The sequence below is a fragment of the Kryptolebias marmoratus genome, linkage group LG8, assembly GCF_001649575.2.
Source record: "Kryptolebias marmoratus isolate JLee-2015 linkage group LG8, ASM164957v2, whole genome shotgun sequence".
Classification (NCBI taxonomy): domain Eukaryota; kingdom Metazoa; phylum Chordata; class Actinopteri; order Cyprinodontiformes; family Rivulidae; genus Kryptolebias; species Kryptolebias marmoratus.
Window position 1 is genome coordinate 21,766,685 of NC_051437.1, and position 16,965 is coordinate 21,783,649.

At 37.4% G+C, this 16,965-nt stretch overlaps 1 protein-coding gene across 1 annotated transcript in view; it reads right to left on the reverse strand.

The window, feature by feature from the left end:
* Nucleotides 1-14,663, reverse strand: part of LOC108236835 — a 31,114-nt gene extending 16,451 nt beyond the window's left edge. The window contains exons 1-2 of the mRNA XM_025006288.1: nt 14,654-14,663; nt 14,198-14,415 (exon numbers count right to left, since the gene is read on the reverse strand). Coding sequence (XP_024862056.1) covers nt 14,198-14,415; nt 14,654-14,663 — 228 coding nt within the window. The remainder of the gene's footprint in view (nt 1-14,197; nt 14,416-14,653) is intronic.
* Nucleotides 14,664-16,965: the final 2,302 nt, after the last annotated feature.

Sequence of the window (16,965 nt, forward strand, 5' to 3'; positions counted from 1 at the left end):
GACTCAGAGCCTTTTGGTCAGTTCTCTGCCACACCCCGCTGGGGCAAACCTCAGCTGAAGTCTTCAAGATAGCATGAAGGAGAAGGAGGGTAAATATAGAACCAGAGGCAGAGGATGTCAAATGAAAGCAGCATTATGATGATTGAAAGCAGCACAGAAAAACACAATGCCCATGTTAATTTAGATCACAGTTCAAACCTTTTTAAATTAACTTCTTTAAGACAACAAATACTTATTTTATTAATTGTTTAAATCAAGAGAACTTGCTGTGGGAAGACTACTGCTCTACCCAGATTTTGACTCAAATTATTGTCAGAAAGAAGCTCAAAAATGGCAGATCTTTATTTGCCTTTAAAATGAGAGTGAAACTTGACTTTCCAAGGTGTGAGCCATCTTTGAGGGACATATTATCAGTATGTTCTCTAACAATAACACTGTATATTAAGGGGCTTCTTAAATCATGTGTTTAATTGTTTGCTAATCTGTTTCTAGTCATACTGTGCAAATAGAGCATATCTCTGTCTGGGCACCTCACAGCTTTATATAAACACTCGGCTCTTTCCCACTCAGCCACTGAAATAAATGGCGATGCTCACATTACTGTGGATAAGATGTCTCAGTGCTGCAGTTGAAGACAGTTTGAATATCTCTGTCCAGTATCATTATGAAATAAAAATAGTCCTCCAGGATTCCTGATGTCAAACAGGCTCCTGCCTGGGCAAGAAAATCTTTCCCGGTACGAAAGGAAAAGACCTAACACATGCCAACAACATATTCAGCCTCAAGACAGTGACTTAAGGTGACTTATTATATGTTTTTACTTTGCACTTCATCTTTATAATTTAAGAGTAACTTTTGGAGAGTGACAGGAAACATAGGAAGCTGTCTAGCTAGTAGCTAATATTTGCGTCACTGCTGTATCCTTTCATATTAAAACTCCAATAAGTATATGCGAAAAGCCTTAACCGTAACAGCTCCGGTTTGGCCAGTCAGTGACACTGAGGCAAGCTTTAAAAAAGCATGAAAAGAATTAATTTCCTGTGTTTATGTCTGCTGTTTTTGATCTGAGCTAATACACACAAACCCCCCCTGATAAATTACACAAACTTTAAAATTTTCTGCTGTCACACAGGAAGTGAACATGGATTTACATGATGTCTCCTGAAGAAAGAAACTACTTTCTTTCTAGTTTGGCATCACAGTTTCTCATGCATTTCTTATCTTACCTTTTTGGGAACTTTGAATAACAGGCCAGCCTGTTTTTAGTTTGAAATATTAAAAATTGTTAGTTTTGTATTGGAAAAAACATGCAGAGATACAGATAACGGAATAGTTCCCTTTTTTTGCACTTAAAAAAGAAATCAACATAAAAAACAAATTGTTTTAGCAACATTTCTTTAATATCTAAAGTGTCAATGGAAAAAATATATATAATTAAACTGGGAGACATCTTTTTGAATTTGGTAAATTATTACCAAACCGAAGCAGCAGACGTAGTTTGACACTGAAGCATCTCAAACAATGTCTGTGGACATGGTTTGGAAAAGGTCAGGGTCTTTCTAAAGAACACCAGACCCCTGATAAGAGAAACCATTGCTTTATAACCATCTATGACTTTAACAATGAGACAAAAATAAAACCAGTAAAATTAAGATATGGTCTATTTTTTGACTAAATAAATAAATAAAAAAAGAAGCTACTTTACCCCATTACCAAACAAAAAAGAACTTCACAGAACTAAATCTGTAAGCATCTTGGCTTGATTTTTTCTATTATTACAAGTGTCCACAGACTTTTTTCAAACCTGCACTCCAAAATCTTCATTATTAAAGCAATGAATCCAGATTAACAGAGCTCAGGAATGATTGTGATGGTGAAAGACTCCAGAGAATACAGCTGCCTGACAAGATGCCAGCAATGAGTGTTTATTTCACTTTTTTTGGCACAAAATTTCTAAATTGTTAAATATCCACTCTAAAAATAAATTTGAGCTGCTTGAAACAAGGAAGCTTTTTAAAGTGACAACCACAACAATCCTAAATGCTGTTAGATAGTTTCTAGAAGCTAAACCTGCTGAAATCTCTGACAGCAGAGGAGAACTGGCAGATGGGGAATTAGGAGAAGGAAAATACTCCATACTTAAGCTTTTTGACTCATTGCTATTCCGAAGCAAAAGTAGTGACATAAATATGTGAATTTTTAGAATATTTGTCACGAATATGATGTTTTCTTAGTTTGGATTCCAAGAATGTTTTCTAAAATGACCAGCGAAAACAAACTCCTGTCTGCTGATCTGTGGAGTCATTCACTGAAAAATGACACATTTCTGAATGACAGCAGAGGTCATTTTGGGTAAAACTCGATTCAGCTGTAAACAGATTAGCAGAAACACACAAACAGTGACAGCAGCAAACTAACAATAGAGCACAGCAGAGCTTTACGCCAACCATGTTGACACACGTGTTAAATCTAAAAATGACTTATTTTAGGGACATTTTTAAGCTGTGAAACATCTTGACAACTTAATTTGGTCATTGGTTGAATTGGTTTTATTGTCCATATTGAAATCTTTTTTAAATTTTTAGCCTCCATGCATTGTTTTTTACAATTAGTAGAAAGTTTAAAAAAAAGATTACTTACATATAAGCATAATTCCACCTTTGCCTCTTTATTTTCAATATCTGCCCTTTAAATTTTGTTTAATGTTTCATTTTTTGCCTCTAACCTTTCTGAATTGTTGCTGTTTTGCACAACATAGTAAATTAAAATAAGTTCTCAATCAGGTTACAGGTTGAAGAGTTGCAGCAGAACCACAGATAACACCAAACTTGACCTTTTGTCAGAACATCTGTTGAAATGAATGAAGCTACACCTTTAGATTAAAATGATTAAAAGGAGTCACAGAAGTTTCTTCCTCTCTGCATCTGCTTTTTTAAGTGCAGGATGTTGTTCCTTTCTGCCTCAAAACACCTGGTGTCACCTCATCACAGACATAAACCAAATTACACCGGAGTAAGCCATAAACGACCGGCACACAACCACTGAGGCTCGGCGATGGGCAGACAGTATATTTAGTAGCTTGACTGGGATCAGTAAAACGAGGCGTGCGGAAGGCAAACATCAATCACGAAGGCCTTGATCAGCAGAGGGATTCGAAAGTGGCTGTAAAATAGCAGCCAGTGTGCAGTGAGGTCTGTGTTTATGTCATTAAAAACACGTCAGGGAGTTCTGAATAAGCTGAGGCTTTGAGCACATCTTTAAAGTCATCCTGATCAGGCTGACATATCTGTGCTGGGTGTGTGTGTGTGTGTGTGTGTGTGTGTGATGTGTTATTACATCAAAGTGTAGCTTAGCTTTCACTGACATGCTCATCTCATCTGTAATTAGGCCACAGCTGAGCGTAATGTAACTCACACCAGCTGATTTCATGGCAAACAACTGAAAACAAGCACTTAAATCCAGAACAAACAGGTTCAAACACACTCCTGCTAATTAAAGCAAACATTAAACATGGAAAACTGAATCCGAGATTTTTTTGACGTACAAAAATTTACTAAATGAAGGGAAGATTTTTTTCACGTTGGAGTGTATTCATATAAAGAGCAGAACTGTGAACAAATATTCGAAAAACTGGAATTAACTGGATCTTAAGACCAATCAGAAAACTTTTCAGTGTTTTCTTATTGAGTGGCGTCAGGAACTGACACAGATAATCACATTGAACAGCTGCAACAGACACAGTTCAGTCTAAACATCAACTTAAACTGACTGACTTCTAGTTTTATTCTATAAGAAGGTAATCTTTGGATGTATATCTACAACTGATTACCTTATGGAGACAATCCATTTCAAGATGGCGACCATAGCTAATCAACATTAGCCAACACACAAATGTTTACAACGTAGGCAATTTTACAGATATTTAGCTAAAATTTGGTGTGGTAGTAGTTGAGTTATTCACAACACATACTCTGAGCTTGTAAAATCGCATCAGGTTGTTCATAACATTATTTTCAAGGTTTGACCAAAATGGCAACAACTCCATCCCTTCTCATTGTAAGATGACCTTAGTCTAAAACTCTGACATGAAACGTGGAAGGTGACAGGTATTCCTTCAATGAAATCTAGGCCTTATTTAAAAACGCTTCAGTGTCCTCATCCTGCAGCACAGAAAAATCAACCCTTCCAGGGAACTACCCAGGTAAAAGGAAGGTGTTGGTTTGTAGTTGTGCAAGCAGTTTCTTTAACCGACTGTTGTGTATTTTTCCATTGAATCACCAGGACAGGACAAGATGTCTTTTTGAGAGTAAAAGGATGCTCTGTGTAAGCTGGCCAAACATTGAGGTCACTCTAAAAACAGGAATAGTCGAGTTAATGGAGCCTGGTTTCAGCGACATGACAAATATGCAGGAAAGAGGGTGGGAAAATTCACACACACACCTACACACACACAAACACATACACAGAGAGTCCTGCCAAGTCAAACCTACAGGAGATTTGGGCGGGTATTTTCAAAAATCAGCCCACTACATAATATCCTAACAGGCGGTTTGGGCCAAACAAAATCATCTTATGTACAAACTGGGCGCTCCCTCTCTGCAACGCACGAAGGTGTAACAACACACTTGGTCAGGATTTTACTCATCGAGATATTTCTGAATCCCTGACAAAATAAGGATAAGACAGATCCAAAATTCAATCCACATTTTAGGGAGCCTCCTGCCAGTTCTTGGATGACTCACATCTCACGCCAGCAGAGGCCGATCCTGCACAGAGGCTGGATTGTAAAACCTGCCTTAATGCTTAGTAACCTGAGACCTTCACCTTGAGTCAAAACGCTTCAGCAGCGAGTGTAAGCTATGGGAGAAATGCTCTAAGTCAGAGTACATGGGTGTCACAGCATAAAGCACTACTTGTCAGAACATAACAAGCAAATGACTCTGTGCTACTATTTTAAAAAGACTGAGAGCTGTAACTGTTATTTCCCCTGCATGCTACAAAGTTAAATTACATCTTTCTGTGATTTTAAGTTAAAATGAGCCAAGATTGTGTACTACACAATATTTAGGGCTAATAGCAAATATTTTAATGCCTTTTTTAGAAATAAATTTTTGGTGCAATTCAATTTATAAATCAGCAACTATACACGTTTTAAAACCTGCAACCAACCAATGCTTAGTACTTTTCTTGTCAGTAATCAACGTAAAGTTTTTAAAGAGTTTATTGTCAGTTCAGAGAGATGACAATAGCCTAAAATATTATAATAGGAGTTGAGTTCTTGGAAGCCTAAATTCTACAATATAACCAAAACTTGTTGTATTTAAAAGCAAAAACTCCTACAGCAAATGGAAACACAAACAATAGCAAAGAAAATCTAATTATTCATGTTTAATAACTGCATGTTTTAAACTGCAGAGTTTAAAACTGACTTGAAGTTGACAGCGATTGTGAATGACCACTAAAAATGAGGTGAAAGGTAACACATCTCACACAGAAGAAAATAAGCACATTACCATCTTCTTTTCGGATCGCTGACTTTCCAACTCATCACAACAGCAGCGTTTTCTGAAATAATCCAAAAGGCGACACAATCATCCGCAGAGCTGCTGCTTGAGCTCAGCCGCTGCTGAACTGAAATAAAACCCATTCTGCTCCGGTTCAAAGCTGAGTCACTGAAGGCTGGTGAGCAATCGTCAAGTTCTCAGCTGGTCCACCAACAAACTGTGTCCTTCTATCTGTCTGTCTGTCTGTCTCTGGTTGTCTGAGCGATTTCTGCTTTCTGTTTCTCTGCCTCTCTGTAGTTGTTTGTTTCCTCCTCGCAGCACCTCAAGTGCTGGGTGCTATGTTTGTCTGAGAGGTAGTGAGACCAAACATGAGGGGAGTGAAGGAGGGAGGGAGGCAGATCCAACTACATGCACAATTTGTCAGATGTTTCAGAAAGAGTTCAAATTCAATTTTGATGCAACAATACCAACATTTTTTTTTTTTTTTTACGTAAAGCAACCATTAACTGTTAACCCTTGTTGTATTTCTCTGTTCTTGTTGCTAAATACCAACAAATATCCTGCCTCCACCAAGGCCAAATAAAAAATGTATTGGATGCAGAGCAGCATCAATATTTAATCACTGCTATGTTGGGCGATGCCCCGAATTCAGACATTTCGGGTAAATCTAACATTACCTGCTTGAAATAGCCAACTCTAGAAATCTCATTCCCTTCATAAATATAATAGGTTTTAATTGATTCAAAACTAGAAAAATCAAAGAAAAGCTATAACCTTTGGATTTATTTTTACCTCTTTTACTTTATATGTCTGATAATGTTTTTGGCCATGTCTGTATGTGTGTGCTTGTGTTTCTGTTACTAAAATATCTCGAGAACCAAGAGACTGATTTAATGAAACCAGCAGAAAGCAACCGTTGGACGTACATCAATAACTGAATATCTTTTGGAGTCAACCCACTTTAAGATCGACGTCACAGCCAACTAGACTTAAAAAACATAAAAATGGCCATAAGTCAGTCAATTTAACAGATATAGAGATAAAGTTTGGTGTGTTAGTAGACGTGGCTGATCACCAACACATTGTGCAAAATCATTTAAATTTTGCCATTAACTATTCGAGTTCACGCTATCTGTCTGTCAGCAAAATATCTCATGAACTGGACTTTAATGAAACTTTCAGGAAATAAACATTGAATGTACTTCTTTCAAATGATTAACTTTAAGAGCGAAATCATTTTAACATGGTAACCATAGCCATGTAAAAAACACAAATATGGCAAATATTGAGCTTGACTTGGGTGTGGTAGTAGCTGAGAGTTATTCACAACACACACTTTAAGTGTGGCATCTCGCAATATCTCATGAGATTAATCATAATGTTATTTTTAAGGTTAGAACTTAGTCCCTTCTCAACATAAAATGATCTGAGTCTAAAACTCTGGCGTGAAAGGCAGAGGGAGATATGTAATCCTTAAAGGAATGCTTGACCTTTCATTTGTTTATTTTATTAGAAATGTGTTTATATATTTATATATATAAATGCCTCAATGTCTTTTTTTCTTTGTTGGTTTGTTAACAGTTTGTAAAAACTAGTGTGCAGATTTCTAGCATGCATAAATAAATAGCTGGTGTGTGTTTACACAAAGAAAGGAAACATCAGCTGTGTCTTTATGCTGCAAAAGTATAATTTACTTTTCACAAACAATCAGAGAGTTGTGTGTTTTCTGCCTTGATTTCAGCTTGGAACAAGCCTGAGGAAAAGTGGTTTTGTTTTCCTTGTCATACAGAAGAGAGATCACGCTTGTTGCTATGTTCTGTTCCTCCTCTCTCAGTGGTCCTCCTCCAGGCTCTGTTAATGCACTGATTCTGTTGGGTAATGAGGCGAATGTGAAAAAGTCACAAAGGGACAGAGGAAGACAGAAAGAGGGGGACGATGAGAGGAAAAGCAGCAGGGAGGGGAGACGAGGGACCAAAGAAAAAAAAAACAGTGGCGTGCATGACAGCGTGTCTGTGGTATTAGGCTTGAGCAGACAGAGTATGTCCTAGCCAGAGGAGGGAAGCTGTTGATTCATCTGGTCACAGACAAGGCCTTGTCATCCTTGTCCTTATTTCTCTGCCTCACAAAATCCTCTTTTCTTACACAATCTATATCCAGGGCTCTTTACTTAACTCTGAGTCTCCGCTCTGCAACTAATGCTTCTTTGTCAGGCCATCACCATGAATTACAGAACATTCTGCACAGAACTTACTTGCCTGATAAAAAATAAATGAAAACAGCAGTGAGCACGTTTTGGCAACGCCCAGTGGCAAAACTGCAGATTACAGCCAACCGTATTAACCAGAGATTAACTCCTTGCTCACTGGAAAATGTTAAAAAACTATTTAAAAAAAGCATGCGCTTCTGTAGTGACTTGGCACAAAGTGGCAAAATGTGGCAAAATATTTTTAACTATTCAAACATTAAGAAAATTGGTCATTAAGATTATTGTTACTGAAGGCTGAAGATGAAAATGCTTTTGCTTGTGTGTGTGTGTGTGTATTTATCTGTAGCAGTCGCAAAATAACTCATGAAGGATGGATTTTAATGAAACTCCCAGAAAATAATTATTACCTCCGTCAACTACGGTAGGTTGTGTTCTTGGTAGTGTTGGTTTGCCTGTTAGGAAGAATACTTGAAAACAAAGGAACAGATTTTGATGAAATTTTCAGGAAATTATCGAATTGCCACAAAAAGCAAGTGATCTACTGTCTTTGCCCTCCTCTGTGATTTTGTTAACATGTTTCTGTTTCACAGAGAGCCTCTGACTGTCACCCAGCATAATGAGGAAATTACACATAAAAACAAAGTAATATCCCTCTTCAACGAGGTCTGCTTGACTATGAGAATGTTTATTTGTGCTTTAGACTCAAATCATTGTAAACAAATCAGTAATAAGGTTTCATTTTGAGATACCTTTTCTTGTTTGGAGTGTGCCTCTCTGATAAAACTCCCATAGTTAATCACTTTGTACATTACTTCTTATCCAAAAAGAAATAGTTCTTGACATGAACATGTGAAATTGATGGATATATACAGGGATGAATTCAAGAAGTAACACAGGACTGGGACAAAATTCGAACAGAGGAAACAGGAGTTTTAAACAGCAACATTTAAACTGAATCAACCCCATTTATATACTTTTTATTTATAACTTCCGTCATGTTGCCTGAATTTTTAAGGCTTATCTGACATCTTCTGTAGGACAAACCCCACCATAAAAAGTACCATCAGCTTGTAGCTGGCCTGTGTGAGTACTCTTCCTGTCTGCTTTCTATTTATCCTCACTGTGAATGTGTTATGCAGCTGAATATTAACAGCTGTACAACGTAGGAAAACAGCCAATAAAACAAGCTTGATGGTCTGTCAACACTGGGATGACTGTATTTGGAAGCAGTGCCGTCACTGTGAAACCGTGTTAGTGTGGTTTTTAAAAAGATGTGTGTGCGTTTACGAGTCTTTGCAACAATAGCCTTATTAGAATGGAGGGGTTTGAAGTAGCTAATCCCACCAAGTGATGGAAACAAATGCCCCTCCAGCTTTAGCCTTCTATTTTTATCTCCAGTATCCTCAGCACTTTGAGCATGCCTCGCATCAAGCTCTAGCTTAGGACCCTAACACCTCATTACCATTCTGCACAGCAGTTAGCATAGCTAGAGATGCATTTCCTTCAATGAGCAACTGCGGGTCAAAAGTTCATATAACCGACAGCTTTAAAAGCAACCGCACGCATCAAAGTTTCTTCATCTTTTTAATGAAACATTTGAGATGCAATCAACACTCTTTTTAGACACTAAACCTTTCTCACAACTTATACATTGCAGGTGGATCAATTTTTTATTAGGATTCTTCAATAAGATTACCCCATAAATCTCATGGTCCTAGCAGACATTTGCTGGGTTACTAATAGCGTGTGAGAAATACAGTAAACCATGTCTGAGCCTTTGGTGATAAAGCAACACATGTTCATATTTTCTGGAAATTCTTTTCATAAACATTAACCAGCTTTTACTAATTTTTAGATATTTTTTCTAAAGAACAACAGCTCCCATATTGTTGGCTTCACATCCACACAACAAGAGAAAGCCGGGACACTTGGTCTAGTTTTACAATAGGTTTTGATGGTCAATAGAACACTGTCCAACTTCATGAACAGGTTGGAGGTGGAGAGGGTGGAGACCTTCGGCCTCCTTGGTTTCCACATCTCAGCTGCTCTCTCCTGAACCACCAGCATCTCCCACCAGGAGGGGAATGCTCAACAGAGCCTTTACGTCCTCAGAAAGTCAAAGCAAGATTAATGTGAGGAAATAACAATGTAAGGGTTTAACTAAGTGCCCTTTGAGTCAGGTGACCATAAGTAGGGCCCTGAAAATTCATTCAGTTTTATTTTTTCATACTTTAAAGCAACATTTAAGAAAGGGGCAAAATGGATTTCATAGGGCCTGTTGCAAACTCTGCAAACAAAAAAAAGAAAGGAAAGAAAAGAAAAGCTGTAACTCAAAAACAGACCAAGCTTTTCATTTTTGTGTTTTTATGTCTTCATCTGTAATTTGTGGCTGGTGGAGAAGACATGGAATTGTTTCTTTGCTCTAAATGTCACTTTGCCTCTGCAACTCAAGCTGATCTTAAAATGAAAGAGCCATAAAAGAGATTTCAAATAAACAAACTATTAAAGGCTAAAAATATCCCTCTTATCAAACTAAACAGAAGCTGCTTTAATCATTATGTGTGTGTTTTGTAATAAAGTAAGTGCATAATTCCTGAAAATGGTGTAAATGTGTGGCATTTGTTGTGATTGAGAAGTTAGTAGGTTGTTATAGTGGTTACTGCTGATCACCACCTGTTGATCTACCTAAGTTTTGAGTGCTTTTGAATATTTTCTAGCATTAAACAACAAAAGTAAGTCTGTAAGCTTATAAATACTTTGAAAAGAAACACACAGGCATGTAAAACATCATTAATAGACTCCCAACACCTACATTACATATGAACCAAAAGTTATGTTAAGATTTTAATTGAAACTTGCTGTGTTACAGGAATGACAGCTCTGGCCTTAGAGAGACAAATAAACCCTTTGGGGGGAGAGAAGATGAGGTGTCTATTTTGGCTCCCAGCTCACTGTGTGACCCCTGACAGCCTGTTCTGGAGCTGACCCTGCTGCTCACCAGTCCATGCCATCAGTCACCACGAGCTGTTTGGGTCAATCATAATGAGCTGTCAGCACAACTGGATTTAAAAAAAACAACAACATATAGTTTTCATGAAGGTGTTTATCTGTGTGTAGCCTTCAAGACTGAAACATGATCCAGTATGAAGGTGAAGAATAATGGACGAGAAGAATATAAAGTTTAAATAAAACAAATGAAAAAAGAAAAAGGTTGTAGCAATCAGATAATTAGCAAGAAAGTCTAAAACTTGTTTAAAAGGTGTCTTATATTCCATAGTTCATGATGCATCACATTGTTTAAAAAAACTCTTTCTCAGTTCGCAGCTTTGACCTCCCCAGGCCCCCCGGGCGAGGTTTTATAAACCGTCATCTTTGGCTCAGTCGGTCGACTTTCCAACCTCTGATCAAATTCTGACTCAAGTATGATTCACACATGGTTCTGACCTTCTATGTCAAGACACAACGGGCCTGAATTCTTGAACAAATTGTTAGCAGAGACAAAAACATGTTTTTTTTAAAAATGTGTTTTCATAAATTTGTATTGTTTTAAACACTTGGGCAAAGTAAGTAACTGATAATTATCCTGCAAATATAAGAGAAGTGAACTGTAATAAAGAAAGGAGCAACATCTAAAATCACACTACAGCAGCAGCTCATGGAAATCAACAGGAAGCAGCATGAAGCGAACTGAAGTGCAGCAGTGAGGAGAGAACCTCAGACCTGACAACTGGAGAAGAGACACACCTGAGAGAGTGATTACTGAGTAACAACAGCTGGGCTGATTATCAGATGCAGAGCAGGTGTGAGTGAAAACTGAGAACTGGGCAACTACAAAGACTAAACTACAAACTACTGAAATTACAAAGAAAATACAAACCAGAGACTAGGTTACAAAAAACCCACAATCATGACATGATATCATTTTAACTATGAAACTGTTAACAGGGACAACAACCCATCAGAAAAGGTGACTTTACTTTTTGAAGCCAACACCTGTAGTAGCCATTATTATTATTATTATTATTATTATTATTATTATTATTATTATTATTATTATTATTATTATTATTATTATTATTATATTTCATATTTTTATTACAGGGACACTTCTGTTATATGTTGATCATGTACTTCTTTAGAAGAATAGCCTGAAGTCAGTCTTATCTCTTGGTTAATGTCCTTCCAAATATGACTGCAGGGCTGAGTATTACACCTTTATTTACTGATTGATTCATGTATTAATTAATTAATTAATACATTTGACTGGTTTATTTATTGGTTTGACTTATAGATTACTAGGACTGTGAAGGTTTGTACGGTGAAAGTATCAGTGCATTTTTATTTCTGTTTTTTATGTTGTGATAATATGATATTTTTCTTCTTCTAAATTATTCAACTGTAAATGAAGTTATTAAAATGAAATTACAATTAGTTTTCATTTCTTGTAGCAACATGCTATTTGACTTCACAATAATTAATGTGTAGAAAAACTCTAAAAGACCTATTATCACTTAGTTCATGACACAGTAAATATTGTGTTAAATACTCTGAATAAGATTTTATTCATATTTAAATTTCAGTAAGAAGCTTTCAGGTCTCATGGTCTGCCTGGCATTTTCCCCCATGCTCCTCTCTGTTTAAAGAAAAGAAGGGTATAATTTTTCAAAACCTGCAAAAGTTCAGAAAAACCAGAAAATACAAGTTTCTTATTTTTTATTTCTTCTTTGAATAATCTTTGTGAGTTCACTCTGAACCTGGATCCAATCTGCTCTCAGATTTGTCTTCTTTATTCCAAAGTATTTTGAACAATAATAAACAAAGAGCCAGGCTTAAAACAGGCAGCAGGTGAAGCTGATCCGGACAGAAACCCTTCAGGTAAAAGCCAGGTGGTGTTTAATGCCGGTTTGGGTTAGTTTGGGGGGTGAACAGACCCGAGAACATCATCTAGAGGCCACGGAGTACACCTGCACTCAACAGGAGGCAAACAAACCTCACCAGCAGCTGGTCAAACAAAACACACACACGCAAAAAGCCTCCAGCCTCTTATTTATAACCTGCTCACACAGCAAAGACGAAGGCCTGAAGAAGCAGCAGATGGACAGTAACAGCTGGTTCCAGGAATGAAGCCTCAGTGCTCAGGTCACAGGGACGGCACATCAAAAATCAGGCTTGAAATTACACGAAGACGCTTGCTTCGGGCATTTTTTTAAAAATTTCACATCCAACAGTTTCATTTTAGAGTTTTTCATTTAATATGTAAACTTAAGTTCTTTAAACTACCTGCCAAAACACTTTAAAATATAAAATATTATTTTCTAATAGGAAAATATAAATTCTACTTTAGACTAATTTATTTTAAATAAGCTAACATGTCAATACAAAATCAAATAAATATTAGTTACATTAGAAGCTTGATGTTTTGAAATCAATACAGTATCATTTTGATTTATGGTATTACAGCATGTTTTGGCTTTTCTGAATAAAGATGTATTTTATTAAAAGACATCTTTATTTATAAAACAAATAATTGCAGAAAGTAGGGTAGAAAAATATGCGTCTGTCAGACTTTTTCAAAAAATCTTTTAGTCATAAACGCCTCCCCTGAGCTCATGATGAGCTGCGTAATGATTAACTAGATTCAGATCTTTAATTATGTTCATTTGGATGCAGAGGTGACACTGAAGCAGACTGATCCTGTGTGTGTGTGAGAGAGAGTGTGAGCGTGTGTGAGAGTGTCATCACATCATCACTCTTGAGTTTATGTAACTGACCCGACTGACCAGAGCAAAAAGCAAGGAAAGAATATCACCATCTCGTTGGCTTCAGATGAAAAGAACAGCCACAAGGGTTCATTTTTTACAGAATCCACACGATTTTGTAGAAACTAATTTAAATCTTTTAAGTGCTGATGTGTGTTAGGAAACAGGACAATAAGAATTTGGGATCTGAGTGATAAAAAGTCATCACTATTTGATCAAATTTGTTTAATTATTTACATTTATGATTAAAATCAAGAATATCAAAGTGGTGCAGTTCTGCAGATTTAATCCTCATTCACAATAAGAATCTCCAGCAACACGCAGCATAATGCAGCAAAAAGTGCAGATATGATCCTGAACGCTGGAGTTTCTGCTGCGTGCAGCACCCTTTTCTGTTTCTGTGAGTGCAGATTAAAACACTGCAGTGGGTTTTTCAGAGAGCCTAAAGGCTGCTGCTGACATTATGGAACAAACCAACGCGTGACCTGCAGGTTTACCCAATAAAACAGCGCATGAATGCGCCTCAAAGGGCAAATATTGTTGGCTCAGCTTGCACCATCATGCGACAAGTCCATCACAATCATTTTATAACGAATTTCAGTGCAGCATCAGTATACTCACACAGTGTGGTTACCAGTCATAACAAGATTAAGCTTTAAAAAAGAGATCAGTTGTCTAAATTTTTAACAGATTAGCTAATTAGAGATACATTTAATGTTGCTCTCTACCTTCCGCTCCTTTGGTTCATGTGTGGTGGTTTTACAGCAGACTCCACAGGCTGCAAAAAGCCGCCACTGACCGTGGATCCACCCGGACGAGTGAGTGGGGGGTCTCCGTGGACTCCTGCTGTCCTGGTCACAGAGCAGAGTCCCTCTGGAGCCGCTGGTCGAGTCCACAGGGCAGCGGGAGCGCGCAGCGGGGATGCGCAACGAGCGCAAATCAGTGACTTATGGAGACTGATTATAGCAAATTAGTTTCATCTCATAATAACCAGGCTAGTCTGGGTTTATGTCAGCCCCTTATCATCAATAAACTGTTCAGATCGCTAATAAGTTTAAATTAGCAGCACTTCTTTTAGATCCGCGCATAAAATAAAATGGCCAAAGTAATTATCAAAGGATTAAATATTTTTATCTGCCTCTAAGATCCAGTGGTTGGGTCGGTGATGAGCCGTCTTTCTTCACAGTCCGCCATTTTGAACCAGAAGCTGACCAAATTAAACCTGACTGGACCTCTGCTTTAAAATGTAATAAAGATAAGAACAACCTGTCAGAAGATGTTTAACCTGACTGGTTTGGTTTCCTAAAATAACACTGATTGGTCTTAGTTGAGCTAATAATTGTTAGTGAGAGCTAGTTAGTGCCAACCCAAGTTGTGACTGTCTAAAAAGGCAGATTTTGGCTTTTAGTCGCTTTCTAGTAGCTTTAGTTCAACAAATTAGTCATTTTAACCAAGTTTTAGGTATCGATTTTCAGTCAGATAACCCAACACTACTTAGTTAAAACTATCCTGGGTAAAAGCGCTGGGATAAAAAATAAGTTGTTTTCAGCCCAGAAGTTTTTAGTGTTTCTAATTGTTTTGTTGTTGTTGTGGTGGTTTGTTTGTTTGTTTGTTTTTAGGGTAATTGTCACATGCAAAATCATTTCCAACAATAATGGAATAATTTCATATTTGTTTTGTTGCTCTAAATGTTATTGAGATTAGTCCTTTTCTGCATCTTACTGACAATATTTGAAGTGGAATTCCCCTTTCCAAACATAGTCCCATAAATTTTGGCTGAACCACTCTAAATATTTGATTTTGCTGTCTTCTGCCTATTTCTAAACTCTTAGTCTTGCTGTTAAAGTAACATTTTTAGTTTCTAAAAGAATTTGTTCCAGTCTGATCATCTTATTTGAGCTGAAGTTTTGCTGCATTGTCTGTTCAGACCTCTGTGGTCTGAAGATGCTTCTCATGCCTCTGATGTTTACATTGCTGCTTACTTTCTCATGGGAACGAAGAGGAGCAGCTTATTATAAAATGACATAAAGGAAGTTCCTTCGCAGTGTGACTTTACATCACTTTAACAGAATTTTAAGAATCTTGTTATTGGCAGCGTTCACATGAATATAAAAAAAACCATAACTGTACATCTAGACAACTATATATAGGCTGGATATTCTTTGTTGTCACAGAATCAAACTGTTCTCCACTGTTTTTTTACTGCAAGCTTCATTTTCATTATAGCTGACAAAGTGCTTTTACAGGAAATCTGAAAATCAATTTCCTTTTTAAGTCAGAGGTTGTAATGACAAAGAGCATGAAATGCATTCCCCTAAAGACCTGCTGAAGAACTGAATTTGTGAGCTATTATATTTGTTGATGTGGTTTATAGCAGCTCAGAGGCAGACTTACCGTTAAGCAAAGGTGCCTTGAATCTCATAAAATACCTCATAGACGGACAGCATACATCTTATTTAGTTTTCATTTGTGCTGGTAAATATGTGTTAATTGCGTGTTTAAAATTATATATTGCCCCCCCCCCCAAAAAAAAAAAACAAAAAACTTTTTTATTTTATTCTGTTTTGAGTTTTGGTTTTGGTGTGCCCTCCAAAGATTATCAGTGGCCTCCATCTAGACCCCTATTTTAAAACTTTCAGGGTGCATTATTTCAAATTAAAGGCCTAGCATTTAAAGGCACACATAGGAATCCCTGTGATGAGAACACGGAGCAGGTGAAAGAGAACTTGGAGAGGTGGAAGTCTGTATATACTTGAAGGCGAGGAATGAAACTCAGCTGTAGCAAAACAGAGTACCTGTGTGTGAATAAGAGAGAGGCAGGTGGAACAGTGAGGCTACAAGGAGCAGAGGTCACAAAGGTGCAGGACTTCAAGGACTTAGGGTCCACTGTCCAGGAAGAGAGGCGAAGAAGAGAGACCAGGCAGGATGGAGAAAAGTTTCAGGAGGGATTTGTGACAAAAGGCTGGCAGCAAAGGTCAAAGGAAAGGTTTACAAGGCAGTGGTGAGAGCAGCTGTGTTTGGAGACAGAACTGGAGGTGGCAGAGCTGAAGATGTTGAGGTTCTCCTTGGAAGGGACAAGGATGGACAGGATTAGGAATGAGGTCATCAGAGGTATAGCACAGGTTGAACAACTGGGAGATAAAGTTAGAGAGGCCAGACTGACATGGTTTGAACATATGCAGACAGAGGCCGTCTTAAATCAATAAACCATATAAAAGCTACAAGTAGGTCTTTGGTAAATATGAGTTGAAAAATAAAAATAAGCTAAGGGCCTCAATACCTCTTCTTTCCCATGGGCCCCAAAATGACTAATTCTGCCTCTGCAGTTACTCCTAAAAGAGGTCTGACAGCTATTCAAACCCGAACGAGAAATAATTCATTTTACAACCACTAGATGGAGCCAATTTCATCAAATCGCATGTATTTGATACTACTTTCATTCTTACCTTATCAAAAACATTTTAACAACGTTCAGAGAAGGATTACAAACATCGAA